The sequence below is a fragment of the Mya arenaria genome, chromosome 10, assembly GCF_026914265.1.
Source record: "Mya arenaria isolate MELC-2E11 chromosome 10, ASM2691426v1".
Lineage (NCBI taxonomy): Eukaryota > Metazoa > Mollusca > Bivalvia > Myida > Myidae > Mya > Mya arenaria.
In genome coordinates, this window is record NC_069131.1 from 19,521,266 (window position 1) to 19,539,754 (window position 18,489).

The window sequence follows — 18,489 nt, forward strand, 5'->3', positions numbered from 1 at the left end:
CTCAATCTCAACTTATTTTACCACACAAAAATACACTATCATTCATACTCTCGTTTATTTTAAGCATTTTCTCAGAAACATGTGTCTATAAAAACTGTTTGGGATTAATTCCACAATATATTGTACAACTTAACTGAATATTCTGTTTTCTGTATAATTTTTATCAGCATATTCTATGATATATGTCACGTTTAAAAAAGTAAAAGCATAATGTTTAAACAATAACTTTTTTGTTTTGTTTTTGGGTACAATACGATAAGATTGAGAATCAGATTTGACTGAAGAATTCATGTGATATTGGGAGCAAGGCTTTAAATTATTACGTAGAGAAAACTATGTCAACAATAGAAAAGATCAAATATTGATATTTAATGCTCAGAATCAAAAGACAAGACTACTACTTTGCAATTTGTGCCTATATAATGCGTCGTTAGATTAGTGCATCCGTTTACAGCAAATGGTTTTAGGGCTCTCTCATATATCCCACATTGGCAATACATTTCCCTTAAAGTTTTTAGATTGAGATGTTGTATTTTTTTGTAATGTCATAAAATCAGGGATCGCATCATATAGTATTTTTTAATACCGGTACCAAATTTTTTTTGTCACATTTAAATATTAACAAACAAACTATCAACTGAAAATCTTATTGCATTTTATCACTTCTAGAAGCAATATGTTCATATTAAACAAAACATGAACATTGTTGATATTTGACCTTAAAAAACCAGAGATTCTAAATAACATACATCAAGTTTGTGAAATAAAACGCATCGGTACAAATAAGTTCAAAGTATCCAAAGTAAAACCATAATCATCAGTTCATCCTATAATTTATATTATTCTTATTCAGATTTCGGTGAAACCAAACCGATGACCAGATACATCGGTCAAGATCTGCATAACAGCACCATCAGACACACGAATTATCTCATGCAAATGACCATAAACATACCTGTTTATAAGTTATATACTGTTTAACCTTTTACAAAGGCGGAGAATTAGCGTCGCCATAAAAAATGTCTAACGCCACAACAAATGACTACTCTGATACTCCGTGTGACAACGATTATTCACTGGAAATGACACGATTTATCGTCCAAAAGATTTTAGTGCCTTTCATAACATCTATCGGATTTGCTGGAAACCTTCTATGTATTATTGTTCTTTCACATAAGTCCATGGTGTCTTCTACCAATTGCTATCTCACCGCACTTGCTACTTTTGATATTTCTTACCTGATTTTTAGTTTTACATTGAGTTTGAAACACTACGATGTGGTGAACAGTCTCACCGTTTATACTTACTGGTATCCATACGGAAGAACATTAACAGACATATGTAGCAACGTTTCCGTATGCCTTACTGTAACATTTTCCTTAGAACGCCTGATTGCTGTGTGTTATCCGATGAAGGGTAGGGTAATATGTACGCCACAGAGGGCAAGATTTATTACATTCCTAGTTGTGACTTTTGCTATTATAAGCACAATTCCGGAATTTTTCGAAATGAAAACGGTCAGGATCGAGAACAACAAAACTGTAGTCCTGAAGAACGCGGAGACAGATTTTGCCAAAACTGATGCCTACAAAATAATTTACTACCACTATTTGGTGCTTACTTTCACATTTTTGCCATTCATTTTATTGTCGACCTTTAACGGTATTTTAGTGAGAACAGTTTACTCTGCAATGAAAATCAGAAAGCGTATGACTAATTCATATTCCTCATATAAACAAAACGCCCGTCGACAAACGGAACAAAATAGAATTACAATTATGCTTATTGGCGTTGTTATAGTTTTTCTTCTGTGCCAATCGCCAAACGCTGCATTGATACTTTATTTAACTTACATTGACTCTAACGATATGCGTCTTACTGCATGCGAAGCAAACAATGTCAAGATCGCCGGAAACGTCGTTAATCTGATGGTACTTATCAACGCATCGATAAACTTCATACTTTACTCAGTTATGAGTTCGAAATTCAGACGCGTTTTTGTTCGCTTGTTGTGTTTATGCGAACGATATGGGATAGGTTTCTTTACAAGAACGGAAACAAGTTCGTACAATGGCCATTCAATGAATGAACCTAAACTTCCTCTAAGTTTTTGTTCTGGAAGACGCCACAATTATGTTTACAGTCCTCACAAGCATGTGCCTATTCAACACAAGACCAATTATAGAACCAGGGGATGCTACCATAATGGACATTATGACCAGAAATTGCCTCTTACTTTCTTTAAAACTACAAGATCCAGTTCAAGTTCGCAGAATGCATCGTGCTCCTCAAATGATGACAATACTTTGACACCAATAGTTATAAGAAAAACAAATAAACAAAGAGTCAATGGATCGACGCAGTGTCAAAGGTTTAGAAGAAACGACAACAGCAAGATTATGAGACAAATTGCTTTGTCTGACCAGAAAAGAAGAAAGGTTTTAGAAGCCACTGAAAGGCATGATGACGTTAATTTGATTAAGATTTCTCTGAATGCGACCATAGCTAAAAGGCAACTTAGAAATCAAGATACAAAAATATAACGATTGCAGTTATCAGTTATTGATAAAAATGATAAAAGTTTTTTTGTTTTTTTTTTTGGTTTTTATTTGTTCGATGTATTAATTAGTACCTGACTTTCATTGTTTACCAGAACAGTCAATCAACTTCATCATACTTATAATTATTGAGTTTTTCATCAGATTTACCGAAAAACGTTTAAACATACTTTGTACTTATTTTTTATCGTCATATAACATGAAGATATGAAATGAAAAAAGCGAAAAAAGGTATATTAAAATTGTATCATAATACATTATGTTGGCCGGGAAGTAAGAATGTTGGTATTTGAACAAACTTGTTCAAGGTTTTATAAGGTATATTGCAGTATATCAGCATTACACAGTTATAATAATTACATACGTGTTCAAAGCAATCAGTCATTCAATGATACTCGTATACTTAATATAACTTACTTTACTCAATTCGGGGTTGACATTATATAACAGAAGCATGACAGGGTGTTTATTTTTTTGCGAAATAAAGACTTATCCTACAGTTTATGTACGCATTTTAACTCCATTTTCACTTTCTTGTCTTCAATGACATTTTGTTTACTTCTGCCTTATCCAAATGACGCTACTGACCGTTAAATTCCAAGTAAGGTGTAAGAAAATAACGTATAATAGGTAACACTATTGGACGCTCGGTACCTGTTTTGTAATTTTAATGAAATACAATACAACAATTTTATTTTTTGAAAAGTCTGTAGAAATGGTAACTTGACAAACTGACCTGAAAGAAAAAATCACGTGACCAACTGTCTTTATAAAGCAAAATGTATCTGCAATTTGTACCCAAGTCGATTTTATGTTTTGTCATTATACAAATTTATACGAAGACATGCACTATCAATCAACGAAGCTAAAAACAGATACATTGTCATTAACGGTTTCATTTAGTTTTGTAATGGTTTTCACCAGCCAGTGCAAAACTTACATATACGTATTTAGTTTAATAATGTAAAGCGTTTTATTGTTCATTTAATGAATAATGCTTTTTAGTGTCAATCTATCATTTTTAACTTTAAGTTTTAAATTTACGATATACAATAAGCTTGTCTGTATATTTTACACTATTTTTTTAGCTATCAAACATGGGAAATGGAACTTTCTTATTCTCTCAAAACCTGTACTCGTTGATATTGGTTCCCGATGAAAATATATTACGAACAAATATTTTTGGATCAATAACACAATTAAATTCAGATTGATAATAGATAAGAACCAAAAAAGAGTGGTTAGTTTTTAAATAGTTATATAACATATATATTTAAATGCATGATCACCACTGTTATATCAAAATTGTGAACCAGCATGGTTAAATCATAATAATTTTATATGACATTACTCTTATTGTTATGCATTATAATAATATAATTATTATCATTACTGCGAAAAAAGCAACAACAACTAAAAGACAAGAGGTATTGTCCATTTATATTAATAAAACCTAAAGAACAGCACAGCATGACTCTCATATCGGAGATCGGATAGACAGCATAAGGTAATAAAGATAAAGATCAATACACAGAAATTGTGTATTATACACGGATTTTGGGGTATGTTACTTGAAGAAGGATTAAACTATGCCTTTCATGCTTCATAGGTGAGAGCATTTAAGGCCATGAACCATATTGAAATCCAGACAGTAATAAGTCAAAAATGACACATGAATAAAGCCTCTCAGATGCCATGATGATGAATGTAATGTGGAATAATTGTTATCTTCTATCCCAGGCGGACAGGTATAGAACAATCATAAATCAAACATTTTGATTTAAACAATTATTCATACATGAGGTATTTTTGAAACGAAATATTCATAGTGTACACTTAACTATCGAACGCTTTCGTTGGGTTGTTATGCGTTTATTTTTTATTATGCACATATGTTATTATATTGTGAACACATTTTATTATGTCCTGTACAATTTTATTGCGTTATTTACAATTTTATTTTGTGCATTGTTTAATAAGTTATCGGAGGAGTCCTTTTTTCGCATTTCTTTGTGTGATTATGCTGTATGTATGCGTGAATGTAACAAATTAGATGTTGCGCTTTAGCGCTGCTTTGGTGATTTACAAACATGGCCATTTTATTTGTAAAGAAAAACCTCGTGCCCATAATTCAACATAAACAATACAAAACATAAAATCTCATACAGCTTAAACACACGAACACATTCTGATCAATACTTATGTTTTACAGTTCAATTGTTAATCCTTACGGATTTAGATTGAAGCAAAATTTGCAGCTGAGTTATTTTTGTTAAAAATAGGTTAACAACATATATTTGTGAATAGAGGGGGTCGATAATTGCAACGTCGTAGTTCATTGGTTAAACGGCGTATTCCATTGTCCACACTTTTGAAATAATCAACGATACCGTAACACATTACGGTTTTTACAAAATGATCGTGGCTTTCTATGCACAAAATACAAGGCGAATGTAAACATTGCGATATCATTGCTCTTGTAATATGTCGTTATTATAACTGTGTGCGGATAGCTTGAATGGTTAGGTACATATTGAATTGTATTATTTAGGTGCAACATTGTGTTACGCACTTTCTTCCTTATGTTATGTTCATCATTATTTATGTTATTTTCTCTCTTTATCATATTACGTTTACGAACTATGTTTTTTTCTTTAAAATATTATGAACAATAACAAGTAGGTTGTGCTCTCTTATTTATTATGTTATGTACTTCTTTAAATGTGTTATGATAATTATTCATTATGATATGTACAATGTGTTAAATTTCAACGACCATATTCTAGGATTCATTTACCTCGACATATAGTTATTATTGTTATAGCCATATTCTCCGCAGTTTTATACGTTACTTTGCAAAACAGTTTGAGAGCATATATATGAGATTCATCGGGTACAAATGGTGACCTGATGAGGGTTTTTTTATGGTTTGTAGGACAGTGACACAATTCTAATTCAAGATACATGTCGATACGATATTTAAAATGTGTCTCAAACTTCACCATCATTTTTTTAAAAAAACACGTCAAGAAACAATGCTTGCATACTTTAATACTTGATCAGTCTATGAAAGAAAACATGTGGGTCTAAACTAATTGTATTGAAAAAAATGTGTCCGATTTTTAAAAGATTAAAATAGCATGCGACGTTTAATGACATACCTTAGACAATTTGTATGGTAACGACAATACATGAGATAAACAAAGGGTATAAAGGTTATCTCGATACTATTTCACTTGGAAAGAAATATAGCGTATAACGTAGGAAAACTAGCAATTCAACGCTGAACGGGAAAATACTAATATTTTTAACCTTAAGTACATCTCAGCTTATTTGTAACATGAAAATAAACGTTATTCCAGACAATAACTCACAATTGATTGATAAAATCATTAGATGCGATATGGGACGATCAACAACCCATAACAAATTAATGGTCAACTACAACTTTACCAAGGTACTCCACAATACAACGAGTACCTGTCATTTGCAAGGCATTAAATGTGTTTTGTCACAATTTGATCGATTTAGATCTGAACCACATAACTCAAATACCAAAGGCAGTATTTAATCTGCAAATGGAAGACGATAGATAGTTTGAGCGTTATTTGATATGATATGCTCGTCACTAAAAGACCTCGCTTGTCACTCGGAAGTAGACCCTTCTATTCAAATGATGTTAGGGCCTAGAGTGATTTTGTCCACGTATTGACAAATAATGATTGAAGCATAAATGTACGGCTTTTGAAACAATTCAATAACTCGTAACAAACCGCTATTTTATCCAGCCTTAACAGAAAGAAAACTTGAACATATTTGATGTATAAAATATGAACGCTTTCTAGACGATCAAATTGTATGTACGATAATTTAAATCGAAATTCTATTCCACAATGGTGTTCAAATGAAAAATTGAAACGGTAGTTTCAAATGAGGGGAGTCGATTTTTCAACGTCGTTTTTCATTGGTTAAATAGCGTATTCCATTGTGCACACATTTGAAATAATCAATGATATCATAACACATTACGGGTTTTACAAAATGATCGTGGTCTTCTATGTTCAAAATACTATGCGAATGTGGAATTGATAGAATTCGTTGTGACTAAACTTTCTATGAAACAATTTGCATCATTTGTTTGTTTTGTTTTGGCTTTTATTCTTATTATCATTATAATCATTTGTTTCTATTATCTTTTATAATAAAATGTGAAAAGCCTAGAGCGCCCAGACATAGTGAAGAATGTAACCCCACATGGTTTTCAAGTTTATTAAATAAATAAAAAATGATGATTAGCTATACAAGAAATATCTTGAAATACAAGTTGGTCCTGATATTTGAAACAAATTCACTTTCTACGGTACACATATTCATATTAGTTTACGTTTTATAATTATAATATTTGATACTATCAATTTTATAAATTCATTAAGCCAAACATTATTAAACATAGAAGTGATGACCAAAACAATAACAACACAAGCACTTATACAACAATTTCTCCACTTTATTTAGTGAAAGCCATACAAGAAATGTTATTCAAATAAAGGAAGAAAAGCCTTTTTCGAAAATGTTCGAAAACTGGTGTTAACAAATGAGTAAGATTAACTACCTTAAACAATAAAAAATCGATAAGTTGCTTTTAATTAACACGCACCATACACGGCCTGATGATACTAGAATATCAATGAGTAAATGAAAAAAAAATCACCATTTTATTGATTTAATGAAAGAAATTGACGTTAAATTTGCTAACTAATAAACAAACGCAGGGATTAAGTTCACAATATCGCATATTTTTGTATGGATTTTATGGAGAAAGCTGATAGGGTTTACTCTTTATATTGAGCGTTTACTCTTTATATTGAGCGTTTAATCTATATATTAAGCGTTTACTCTTTATATTGAGCGATACTCTATATATTAAGCGTTTACTCTTTATATTGAGCGTTTACTCTTTATATTGAGCGTTTACTCTTTATATTGAGCGTTTAATCTATATATTGAGCGTTTACTCTTTATATTGAGCGTTTACTCTTTATATTGAGCGTTTACTCTATATATTGAGCGTTTAATCTATATATTAAGCGTTTACTCTTTATATTGAGCTTTATATTGAGCGTTTACTCTTTATATTGAGCGTTTACTCTTTATATTGAGCGTTTACTCTATATATTGAGCGTTTACTCTTTATATTGAGCGTATAATCTATATATTGAGCGATTACTCTTTATATTGAGCGTTTACTCTATATATTGAGCGTTTACTCTTTATATTGAGCGTTTACTCTATATATTGAGCGTTTACTCTTTATATTGAGCGTTTACTCTTTATATTGAGCGTTTACTCTATATATTGAGCGTTAACTCTTTATATTGAGCGTTTACTCTTTATATTGAGCGTTTACTCTTTATATTGAGCGTTTATTCTTTATATTGAGCGTTTACTCTTTATATTGAGCGTTTACTCTATATACTGAGCGTTTACTCTTTATATTGAGCGTTTACTCTTTATACTGAGCGTTTACTCTTTATATTGAGCGTTTACTCTATATATTGAGCGTTTACTCTTTATATTGAGCGTTTACTCTATATATTGAGCGATTACTCTTTATATTGAGCGTTTACTCTATATATTGAGCGTTTACTCTTTATATTGAGCGTTTACTCTATATATTGAGCGTTTACTCTTTATATTGAGCGTTTACTCTATATATTGAGCGTTTACTCTTTATATTGAGCGTTTACTCTATATATTGAGCGTTTACTCTATATATTGAGCGTTTACTCTTTATATTGAGCGTTTACTCTATATATTGAGCGTTAACTCTTTATATTGAGCGTTTACTCTATATATTGAGCGATTACTCTTTATATTGAGCGTTTACTCTATATATTGAGCGTTTACTCTTTACATTGAGCGTTTACTCTATATATTGAGCGTTTACTCTTTACATTGAGCGTTTACTCTTGAAATCGAACGTACAAAAACATGCCATAATGTAGCAAATAAATCCTCGCATTGAAAAATACAAGGGACGAATTAGATACAATAAACATTAGTAGAAATTTTGTTTGATTACTTCCATGCGATTCTCTACTGACTTAGTTATTTTGATTGAAATATTTTTTATCACGCGAATCCCGTAATTGCAAGCGTCATTTACATGTCACAACCCCCCTATATGTTTATGTTGCTATTTGACAAACATCGGACTATGACCGGTTTCGATATACTTTGTACGCGTTTTTATACCTCAGATCGAAAGAGGGCCATATGGATATGTTGTACCGAGAAAGTTCGTTGACAGCCACTGATTGCAATATACCGTCAGCGCCGCTTTGTACTGATTGAACGTGAATTTAATCTCAAATATGTTTTATTTCAAACGAATCGTAATCACAAACATAAAATAAATAATCACGCTGCGAAGAAACACGGATTAACGACCGCCACTTTGGCCTTTAATGTCGGTATATGTTTATTGAATTTGTATTCCTAGGAGAGATATCATATTAACATGATTAGAAAGAGGTTATTTCATTATTTTCTTAACGACTTATTATTAATCAGAGATGTCCGCTCAGATCTCTGTATTACCTAAATAAGTACATACGACCAGATTAAAACACCTAATGTCAGATGAGGAAACATATACACCGACCAAAATGATACACACGTATGCACACGTATAAGTAAGTTCAAAACTACTTTAAAGTGCATACTCGCACAGAATATCCTTTATTCAATTCAACACTACAGTAAGGACATACCGTAAATGTTGTTTCTATTATAGCTATCTTGATCATAGACAGATACGGTACATGTTTGCGTAAAAACAGTAATCTTACAGCCTCTAGTACGAGCCTAATGTCGTTACATTGAAGTTACTGTGAAATGTAAAGAACATTTAAAATGATTATCGTGTAACTGTCCAAAGTAGTTTGAAAACCGATTTTCAATCGGTAATCGAGTCGAGTCGGACCAACTGTAATATATATCAATAACCTTTTTCTGTTTTAATAATTTAACTAAAAAGCATAGCAACAAAACGCATACTATGTCTTAATAATAATCTTCGCATCAAGTAAGTAATAGTAGCATTTTATCCATGTAAAAGCATATTACCATATCAAATATTAAATATTGATATAAAGCTTTACAATTAATACACTGTTATATTGAAGATTCCATTAAAATATCTTAATAAAAAACTTAATAACAAACGATACTCTAATAGGTTTCAAAAGGGGATATTATGATAGGTAGCGCCGAACTCGTGCATATATAGGGGGTATTATGATAGGTAGCGCCGAACTAGTGCATATATAGGGGGTATTATGATAGGTAGCGCCGAACTAGTGCATATATAGGGGATATTATGATAGGCAGCGCCGAACTAGTGTATATATAGGGGATATTATGATAGGTAGCGCCGAACTAGTGCATATATAGGGGGTATTATGATAGGTAGCGCCGAACTAGTGCATATATAGGGGATATTATGATAGGCAGCGCCGAACTAGTGTATATATAGGGGATATTATGATAAGTAGCGCCGAACTAGTGCATATATAGGGGATATTATGATAGGTAGCGCCGAACTAGTGCATATAAAGGGGGTATTATGATAGGTAGCGCCGAACTAGTGCATATATGGGGGTATTATGATAGGTAGCGCCGAACTAGTTCATATATAGGGGATATTATGATAGGTAGCGCCGAACTCGTGCATATATAGGGGATATTATGATAGGTAGCGCCGAACTCGTGCATATATAGGGGGTATTATGATAGGTAGCGCCGAACTAGTGCATATATAGGGGATATTATGATAGGTAGCGCCGAACTAGTGAATATATAGTGGATATTATGATAGGTAGCGCCGAACTCGTTCATATATAGGGGATATTATGATAGGTAGCGCCGAACTATCGCATATATAGGGGATATTATGATAGGTAGCGCCGAACTAGTGCATATATAGGGGATATTATGATAGGTAGCGCCGAACTCGTTCATATATAGGGTATATTATGATAGGTAGCGCCGAACTAGTGCATATATAGGGGGTATTATGATAGGTAGCGCCGAACTAGTGCATATATAGGGGATATTATGATAGGCAGCGCCGAACTAGTGCATATATAGGGGATATTATGATAGGCAGCGCCGAACTAGTGCGTATATAGGGGATATTATGATAGGCAGCGCCGAACTAGTGCATATATAGGGGATATTATGATAGGCAGCGCCGAACTAGTGCATATATAGGGGATATTATGATAGGCAGCGCCGAACTAGTGCATATATAGGGGATATTATGATAGGCAGCGCCGAACTAGTGCATATATAGGGGGTATTATGATAGGCAGCGCCGACCTCGTGCATATATAGGGGATATTATGATAGGCAGCGCCGGACTAGTGCATATATAGGGGATATTATGTTTCGTACTTTTGTGTATTGAAGTCAAGGGATGCTACTACAGCGAAACGAGGTCAAAAGTTACAGAACTCACTTTCTTGCAAAAAGTGAGAAGAAAATGATTTTAACCTTAGCAAAATTAATTGCTGATACGAAAACAAAATCATAGCACAAAAACACAAAAATATCGGTACTTATTTTACGAGTATACACTCGTCATTTCCTGAAGACGTTACGCGGCCATTTTTAACAAAGTGAACATTCGTGGGATTTTTTGACGATCATTATATGTAGAATTGAGGGAAGTTTGTGATTCAATTGCTATTTCTATCGTTGACGCGAATATGCCTTCTTCTTTATATTGGCTAGCTGCTTATGCTTATGATAATGCTACAATTTCTGAACTTCGAAATGGCAAACATCTAGCTATGATAGATTGGAAGAGCTCTCTGCTTCCACCTTCGTGCTTAATATTCTCATGTGTCTTTGAAGAAAATGTTCCTATATATGCTTCTGGACGGCGAATAAAGTTAGATAAATTTATGTATTTTGTATTTTAAATAAAAGTGGACAGGTTTTTCCAGTTTTTTGTCACGCTATTTTTAGCAACGCGACTACACACGGTCATAGTTGAATATGGAAAATGATAGGTATATAATAAAGTTTGAAATAAAGTTCATATTTTCTTAATACAATACCGAGTGTTAAAAGTGTTTACTTCACAGTGTGCAAACAAGGCAGTTTATTAAGGACAAGTTTGAATATCGGAATATGATTATATTGGCAATATTGTTACAGTTGAACGCCTAGTTAGTGCTAAGTGTTCAAATTAATGAGAATTGAAACACTAATATTCAAATACTATTAAAGCTACTTGCCAGGCAATCACAACTTACAGTATAGAGTTCACAAAACATGTACAAACGCAATGGCATGTATAGGGCAAGCATTAACTCGTTGCCATGTTTACAAACAGTATTACAATCTGAGTTCATACTGTGAATACCAATAGCATTTAAATAGGTATTAATCTAGCAAAGTTCCCCACAAATGTTTTGATGCATAGAAATTTTCAATGAAATGAAGATATGCAATTAGAGTAATCAGTCTTAACTATTTAGATTTAGAGCCAGGCTTGAATATGGCTCATAAATCAGAATCGATATTTTGTTTTCAATTCACTTTGATAATGAGTGCAGTCAACATGGCGAAAAACGTGAGTGCATAGCATATGATCACAACATTGAACGGCCGACATGAAAATGATGTCAACGATGCGGATAGTTTGGAAAGGAAGGCAAATACAAACACGAGACAGTAGGAGTTTTACAAGCTGATCAATTAATGATGCTGGTTATATTGACTTGATATATTGTTTTTAATGTAAGATTTTTTAACATCGCAGTGTGCTATGAGTAAGATCATTAACAATATTGCTATACATTCATATTGTTAAACGATGTACAGCAGGGCAGTGTTGCAAATCCGATGGTTCTGTTTAATTCAGACAATTATACTTCGTTAAAATATATCATGAAAAGATGCATATAAAATACTGATTAAGTACTTCCTTTATTTAAAAGCACATTAAGCAACATACGAATGAGGATTGTTTTGAATCATTTTGGAAATTGTCAGGGTTATAATATAAAGCAATCCCTCGCGAAGAAACGTGGACATGGCGGAACTGTTTGAGAGGTTTATTATTCAACTATAATCAGTCAAAGTAGACTGTTAACGTATAAGATGCGGATAGCATACATGGTAAATACGGTAGCCAATTAAAAGTTATAAAACTACCAACGACGAAATTTATCAAAGCATTCTTATATTTAAAGAGATATAAATTCAAATCGGAAGTGCTGCTGATAAAAATAGGGATATTCGTTGATATAATATGTATACATTTTGTATATGATGTTGCGAAATGCACATACGCGTTAATATATTCTTTCAGTTATTGTATTCAAAACACCAGTATGGCCATTAATCATCGGAACTAAACAATAACTGTATCTAGAATCAATTTTGCGACCAAACGCCCATTGGTTTTAATACGGAAACCCGGAGAATAAAACATTAGTATAGGTACATGGGGCTTGTATTCACCTATTGACACGAAAAAATCCGATATTGCTCATACCCGTAAATCAATTCATGTTACAAAATCTAACCAGGAATATAGTGAACGGTATCCCAATACTTAATAATATAGTAAGTTTAATTTGATGATAAAGCCTTTATCTGTCTTTTGTAGCTAGATTATTTCCGATATTCGTTAGCAAATTCAATGTAAAATTTATTTCAATAAATTAAGATAGTTCTTAGAGCAATCGAGAAAGGAAATAACAGAGATATATTGTACAAAATACGTACTGTTAACGAAAACCGAATTTAAATAAAAACAAACTGTTTGTAATTTATCAAAATCATGATGTTACATAGTTGATACAAAGCAATGAAAATGAATCTTATGCAATGAATGTTTATCAAAAATCAGTTTTCCCATCCGAAACTATGGTTCGATTGCATTAACGGCGAACTATGTCAGATGTATTTTTTCATCACCTTGTCCAGTGAGTCGTTTTGCACGATGCCACGGACATACGCAGCATTTTTCGTCTTAACATTGGTTATGAAAGGACTTAAACTTGCCACTGATTCTTAACAGGCAACCATAAATTAAATAGTATAAACTTAATACTTGTGGTCATTTGAATTAAACATTATAAAATCTATAGTTGTGTTCTTTATTTTCAAGTAGATGTAGGCTAACATAATGATGTTCAACCTGATATTCCATAAATTGCAAATCCAATACGTTTTCCGTATATTATATGGAAACAGATATATATAAAATTAATATATTAATTTGAAGAACATTATAGGACGGTAACATGATTGGCTAGTAAACACCATACGTACACGCGTATATACATGTACCAAAACTGTATTGCAAACAATATGAGCAAATTTTCAGCATTTTCTTTCCTTCTATATGTATTTGAAAGAATTGGGGATGACGTATTTCATTTGGAAATACTCCTCCACTGAATACAATTGAAAACAGAAAATGCATTTCATAGATATAGTAGTAGAAGTAGTAACATAGGCCCCTACATACGGGGATTTGATCCTTACCTACATAAAAAATAGCTTTATCATCCATTGTTCAATTGACCGGCTATTCGGTCCAGGGTGTAAAGCATATCTTCGTAAGTTTTTATTTTTATTATTATATTTGTATTCGCCTAGTCAATTTTATAAATATGAATTGACGTTCATATTGTATGACACGCAAGTTGTTGTAACTTCATTGTTAATTTCAATATTGCGCTCCGATTGGAATAGCGCGACGTAAGTCGACCAATGATGAACGCCGTTTCAAATATCAGCTTTTATTTTATGCAAACGTCTTTTGTCGGTTACTTTATTTAAAAATAATCATCAGCTACAGAAGAAACAGCTGTTTTTTACGGTTATGAATAATATATTTATAATGTAAATATCACACTATATAATTGTCTTCGTTTGAATTTAAGAATAAAAATATAATTATATTTCTTGACTTGACTTAATGTCCAGTAGATGGCGTGATACTGGATCTACAAGGGTGGTTATAGGCGCTAAATAGTCATTTAGTTTCGGAACGTTAGACTGAACGGATCGAGTTATAAGTGCCGGCAGCGATGCAAAAGTATGTGGAGAAGTCCAAAAACGTTTTAAAATGCATGTTTTATTTAGCTTCGGTGAACTATCATTTTTTAGAGTGAAACATTTATTCTTGGCGACATGTTTTGGGTAAGTTAGGAGAAAAAAACAATTACAAAAAAAGATTTTAACAGATTTTGAATAAAGAAGCATTCACATTATTACGGAAAGGTATGTCGACATTAGTGCCTCGTTTTTATGTCAAAGTGCCCCAGGCGACATTCTCAACAATGTCTTCAGATATCTTGATGATATCTTGTCAAATAAGAACGTTATTTAGAAAAGTAATGAAATTTCGTGGATGAAAGTTATTTCCGCTTTTTAAAAATTCATATATCTTTCTAAATAGCTGCAATTAACACAAACCCACAATACATTATTGATTGGTCAGTTCCGATAAATTTGACTCACAAACATATTCTTTTTGTATTAAGACATTTCCGGGAAAACGTAATGCCTTTTGATTGGACATCTGATAAAATATGATTTCGTAAAAAAATGCTCAACTCCTAATTCCTGCTTTTCATGTTGCATTGGATATATGAATCATGCTTGTTAAATATTTAAACTCAAAACTAAATAGAAGTTGAATTTTTAAATATTTAAAACTTCGTTCCCTCAATCGGAGTTGCATCGCTGCCGATACTTAATTTTATAAATTATATAATTGTAGTAATTTGGATATTTGGATCAGCATTTAGTGATATCTAAAATTATCGTCTTTTGTGTTAGTATGTTTAAGCTAGTGTAAAATTATTACAGAATGAGATACCTGGAATTACATAATGTTTACTAACTCAAATATTTATTTGACATGATGTTAACATGCTTTATATGATAAACAGTGTATATCCACATGCATCAGTCAACATGCCAGTGCTATACGGTATTCAAATCAATAAATGAATGTTCGTATTGAAAGTGTGTTTGTCTATTCAGAGACATCGAGTCCTAAAAGGAATGCATATTAGGTAAAGATTAAAATGTAGGCTTAGTTATTAAGAAGGGCTCCCTACTGCCACTCATCCAATACACACTCCTAGCTTCAGATTTTGTGTTGACAATGTATCAGCCAATTATTTTGCATTCAAAACGCTCACTCCGCCCATTCTTAATCATTAAGAATTTACTTTATGTCATCAAACTATTACATGAATCGAAACATAATAAATTATTTTAGTTGGGGTTTATTTATCTCTTTGTTATGGTTAACGTTCTGGTACTCCATGTAGGTTTTTTTCTTTAAAATCAATATTAATCTATTATCAATACTTGTATGATGAAAAGACCGTCTCGATAGCTCAGCGATATATCGTTTGCATCAGGTACGGAAGGCCATGGGTACAAACGCCGGCCGCGTCAAACTAAAATACCCTTTATTATCCCAGGAAAGTTGTATATATATATATATATATATATATATATATATATATATATATATATAAATATATATATATATTGCTTTACAATGAGCACAATTAAGAAACAAGAGCTCCATTTACAAAGGGCTAAGGTGCCGCACTCGGATCAATCGTATCTCACTCTCTCTCTTCGAGTCTTTCCGTGTCTGGATTTGACTGCGAATTTCTGTCACTACTATCTTATGTCACTTATAGCATTTACTAAAGACAATTAAACTCGTGACTGCGTCACGGCGGGTTCAAGCCATAATGCAACCAATGGGCGCAGGCAGGCCTCAGTTAAAACAAAGAATGATGAAAAGCAGTAGCTTCCTAATCGGTTTATATCTTTGATGTTTTATTAAAGTTAATTCATGATTGTAATCTCAATCGTCAAGACTTAAAATGCAGATGTTAATAATAATTTATCAATTCTGGTCTTTAAATTCCAATAAAAAATTTGACACTGTGGCGCTTGTGCACTTCCCGCTGTAGTTGGTCAAATATCCTTCCAAGCCATCAACACCGTCGTCCACCAAAATTATTCCCTTGCGTCTATCTATACGAGAAAACAATCAGCTATCGACAGACAACCAAGAAACACACACACACAAACACAATTTTGGGCGTGTGAATATGCTTTAAAATTCATTGCCTTTGTATTTGAAACAAACTTTTATTGCACAATTATTAGAATCGGTATGGTTCATTTATGAACCTATAAATTCATAATTGTGAGAGGTGTATGTAGTTGCTATATTCACCATAACTAACTTACTTACATATATTCAAATATGATATAAACACATTAAGATTAAGTTAATTACAGGCTTTAGTGGTATGCCTCTTGAGTTCGGGAAAGTAGCCCCTTTACATATCTTAGAATTCATTAATATGATCATGCTTCGGAAATCGGTCCTTTAGATATCTCATAATTAATATAATAATGCTTCGGAAATTAGTCCTTCAGAGATCTCATAATTAATATAATCATGTTTCGGAAAGTAGTCCTTTACATATCGAGGTATTTGTAAATTAAATCCTGTTTATAATCTAAGAAAAAAATGATAGCAATACGATTTCTTGATAACCATCTTTAGAATTATGATCAATTAGGCGTAACTGTAGATTGATCTGCTTTATAATAGATACAAGCCTACGCAAAATGTACACACCAGAGCACTCCCAAGGCGAGTTCAATTTCCTCTGTGATCACTTCATTTCTGGGGATTTGTACATTATTAGTATATATAATACAACCTACGTTATCTATGGTTTCATTTATAACAGATACAAGCCTACGCAAAATGTACACGCCCGTTAAACCAAAGGCAAGTTCAATTTCCTCTGGGATCACTTCAGGTCTGGGGATTTGTTCGATATTAGTATATATAATACAACCTACATTATATATGGTTTGATTTATAGTAGATACAATCCAACGCAAAAAGTACACGCCCGTTCACTAATGGCGAGTTTAATTTCTTCTTGGCTCATTACAGGTCTGGGGATTTGTTCGATATAAGTAGATATAATACAACCTACCTTTTCAGCCAATGTAATTACAGATAGGAAGTACATGTACTAGGCTGAATCAATTACAAATTCATATTTTCAGGATGTAAAAAGGTCCACCTACTGCCACTCTCCCTGCCCTGCATTGGATCTTGCGTTGACAATGTATCAGCCAACGAGGTAGTGATCTACGGCAGTTAGATGAACAAAAGTTTTACTAACTAAAACAAAACATTACAAAACCGCATAGCTTTTTTCTGAATCCCATATTTACGTTTGCATTGGATTATTGCACTAGTCCAAAGAGCCTGGGAACCGTTTCAATACATAAGTACCAAAAAGGATGAATAAATCCCTATATCAATGGTTTTTACGAAGGATCCCGATTTTACTTCGGAAGAAAGGTGCAGAAAACATGATATTTTTACTTTTTGAGACGATAGTAGTTTGCAGTAAATCCTTTAATACTCACTTATCATTTAATATGTCTGCGTAATCAGCTATAAAATACACGGTTACAGTCTTGTTACTAGTTATTAATATTTTTCAAAAATGCATTGATTAGGAAGTAGTAAAAGGTTTATCACTCAACATCTATGTTTTTTATACGTGTATGTATTGATTTGTAATGTAAGTGTCACTGTAAACACAGTTTTGCGGAGACTAATAGAAGATACACAACTTTATTCTTTGTTCAACTTATTTGACTTTAATAATAAAACATAAGATATAAAAATAATCACTTTTATAACTTATTTGTTTCAATGAATTGATACATGGCCACATATTCTCCAGTGAAAATAGCGCGAATATATCGAATATAGTTTTTTTTTTTTACTTTACACAAATCAGATGTTTGTTTTGTTTTTGTTTTTGTG

General features: G+C 32.5%; 1 protein-coding gene across 1 annotated transcript; it reads left to right on the plus strand.

Annotated features, from left to right (window-relative positions):
* Positions 1 to 1,019: 1,019 nt before the first annotated feature.
* On the plus strand, positions 1,020 to 17,795 carry LOC128204425 (FMRFamide receptor-like). The gene is made up of 2 exons (XM_052905841.1): positions 1,020 to 1,931; positions 17,715 to 17,795. The coding sequence occupies exons 1-2, from the start codon at positions 1,020 to 1,022 to the stop codon at positions 17,793 to 17,795; spliced, it is 993 nt and encodes a 330-aa protein (XP_052761801.1).
* Positions 17,796 to 18,489: the final 694 nt, after the last annotated feature.

Bases quoted from the DNA above. Each gene is read 5' to 3' on its own strand.
- LOC128204425 (XM_052905841.1), top strand. From the start codon at position 1,020: ATGTCTAACGCCACAACAAATGACTACTCTGATACTCCGTGTGACAAC. The intron at 1,932-17,714 runs GTACTTATCAAC...TCATATTTTCAG, and splicing joins GAAACGTCGTTAATCTGATG to GATGTAAAAAGGTCCACCTA.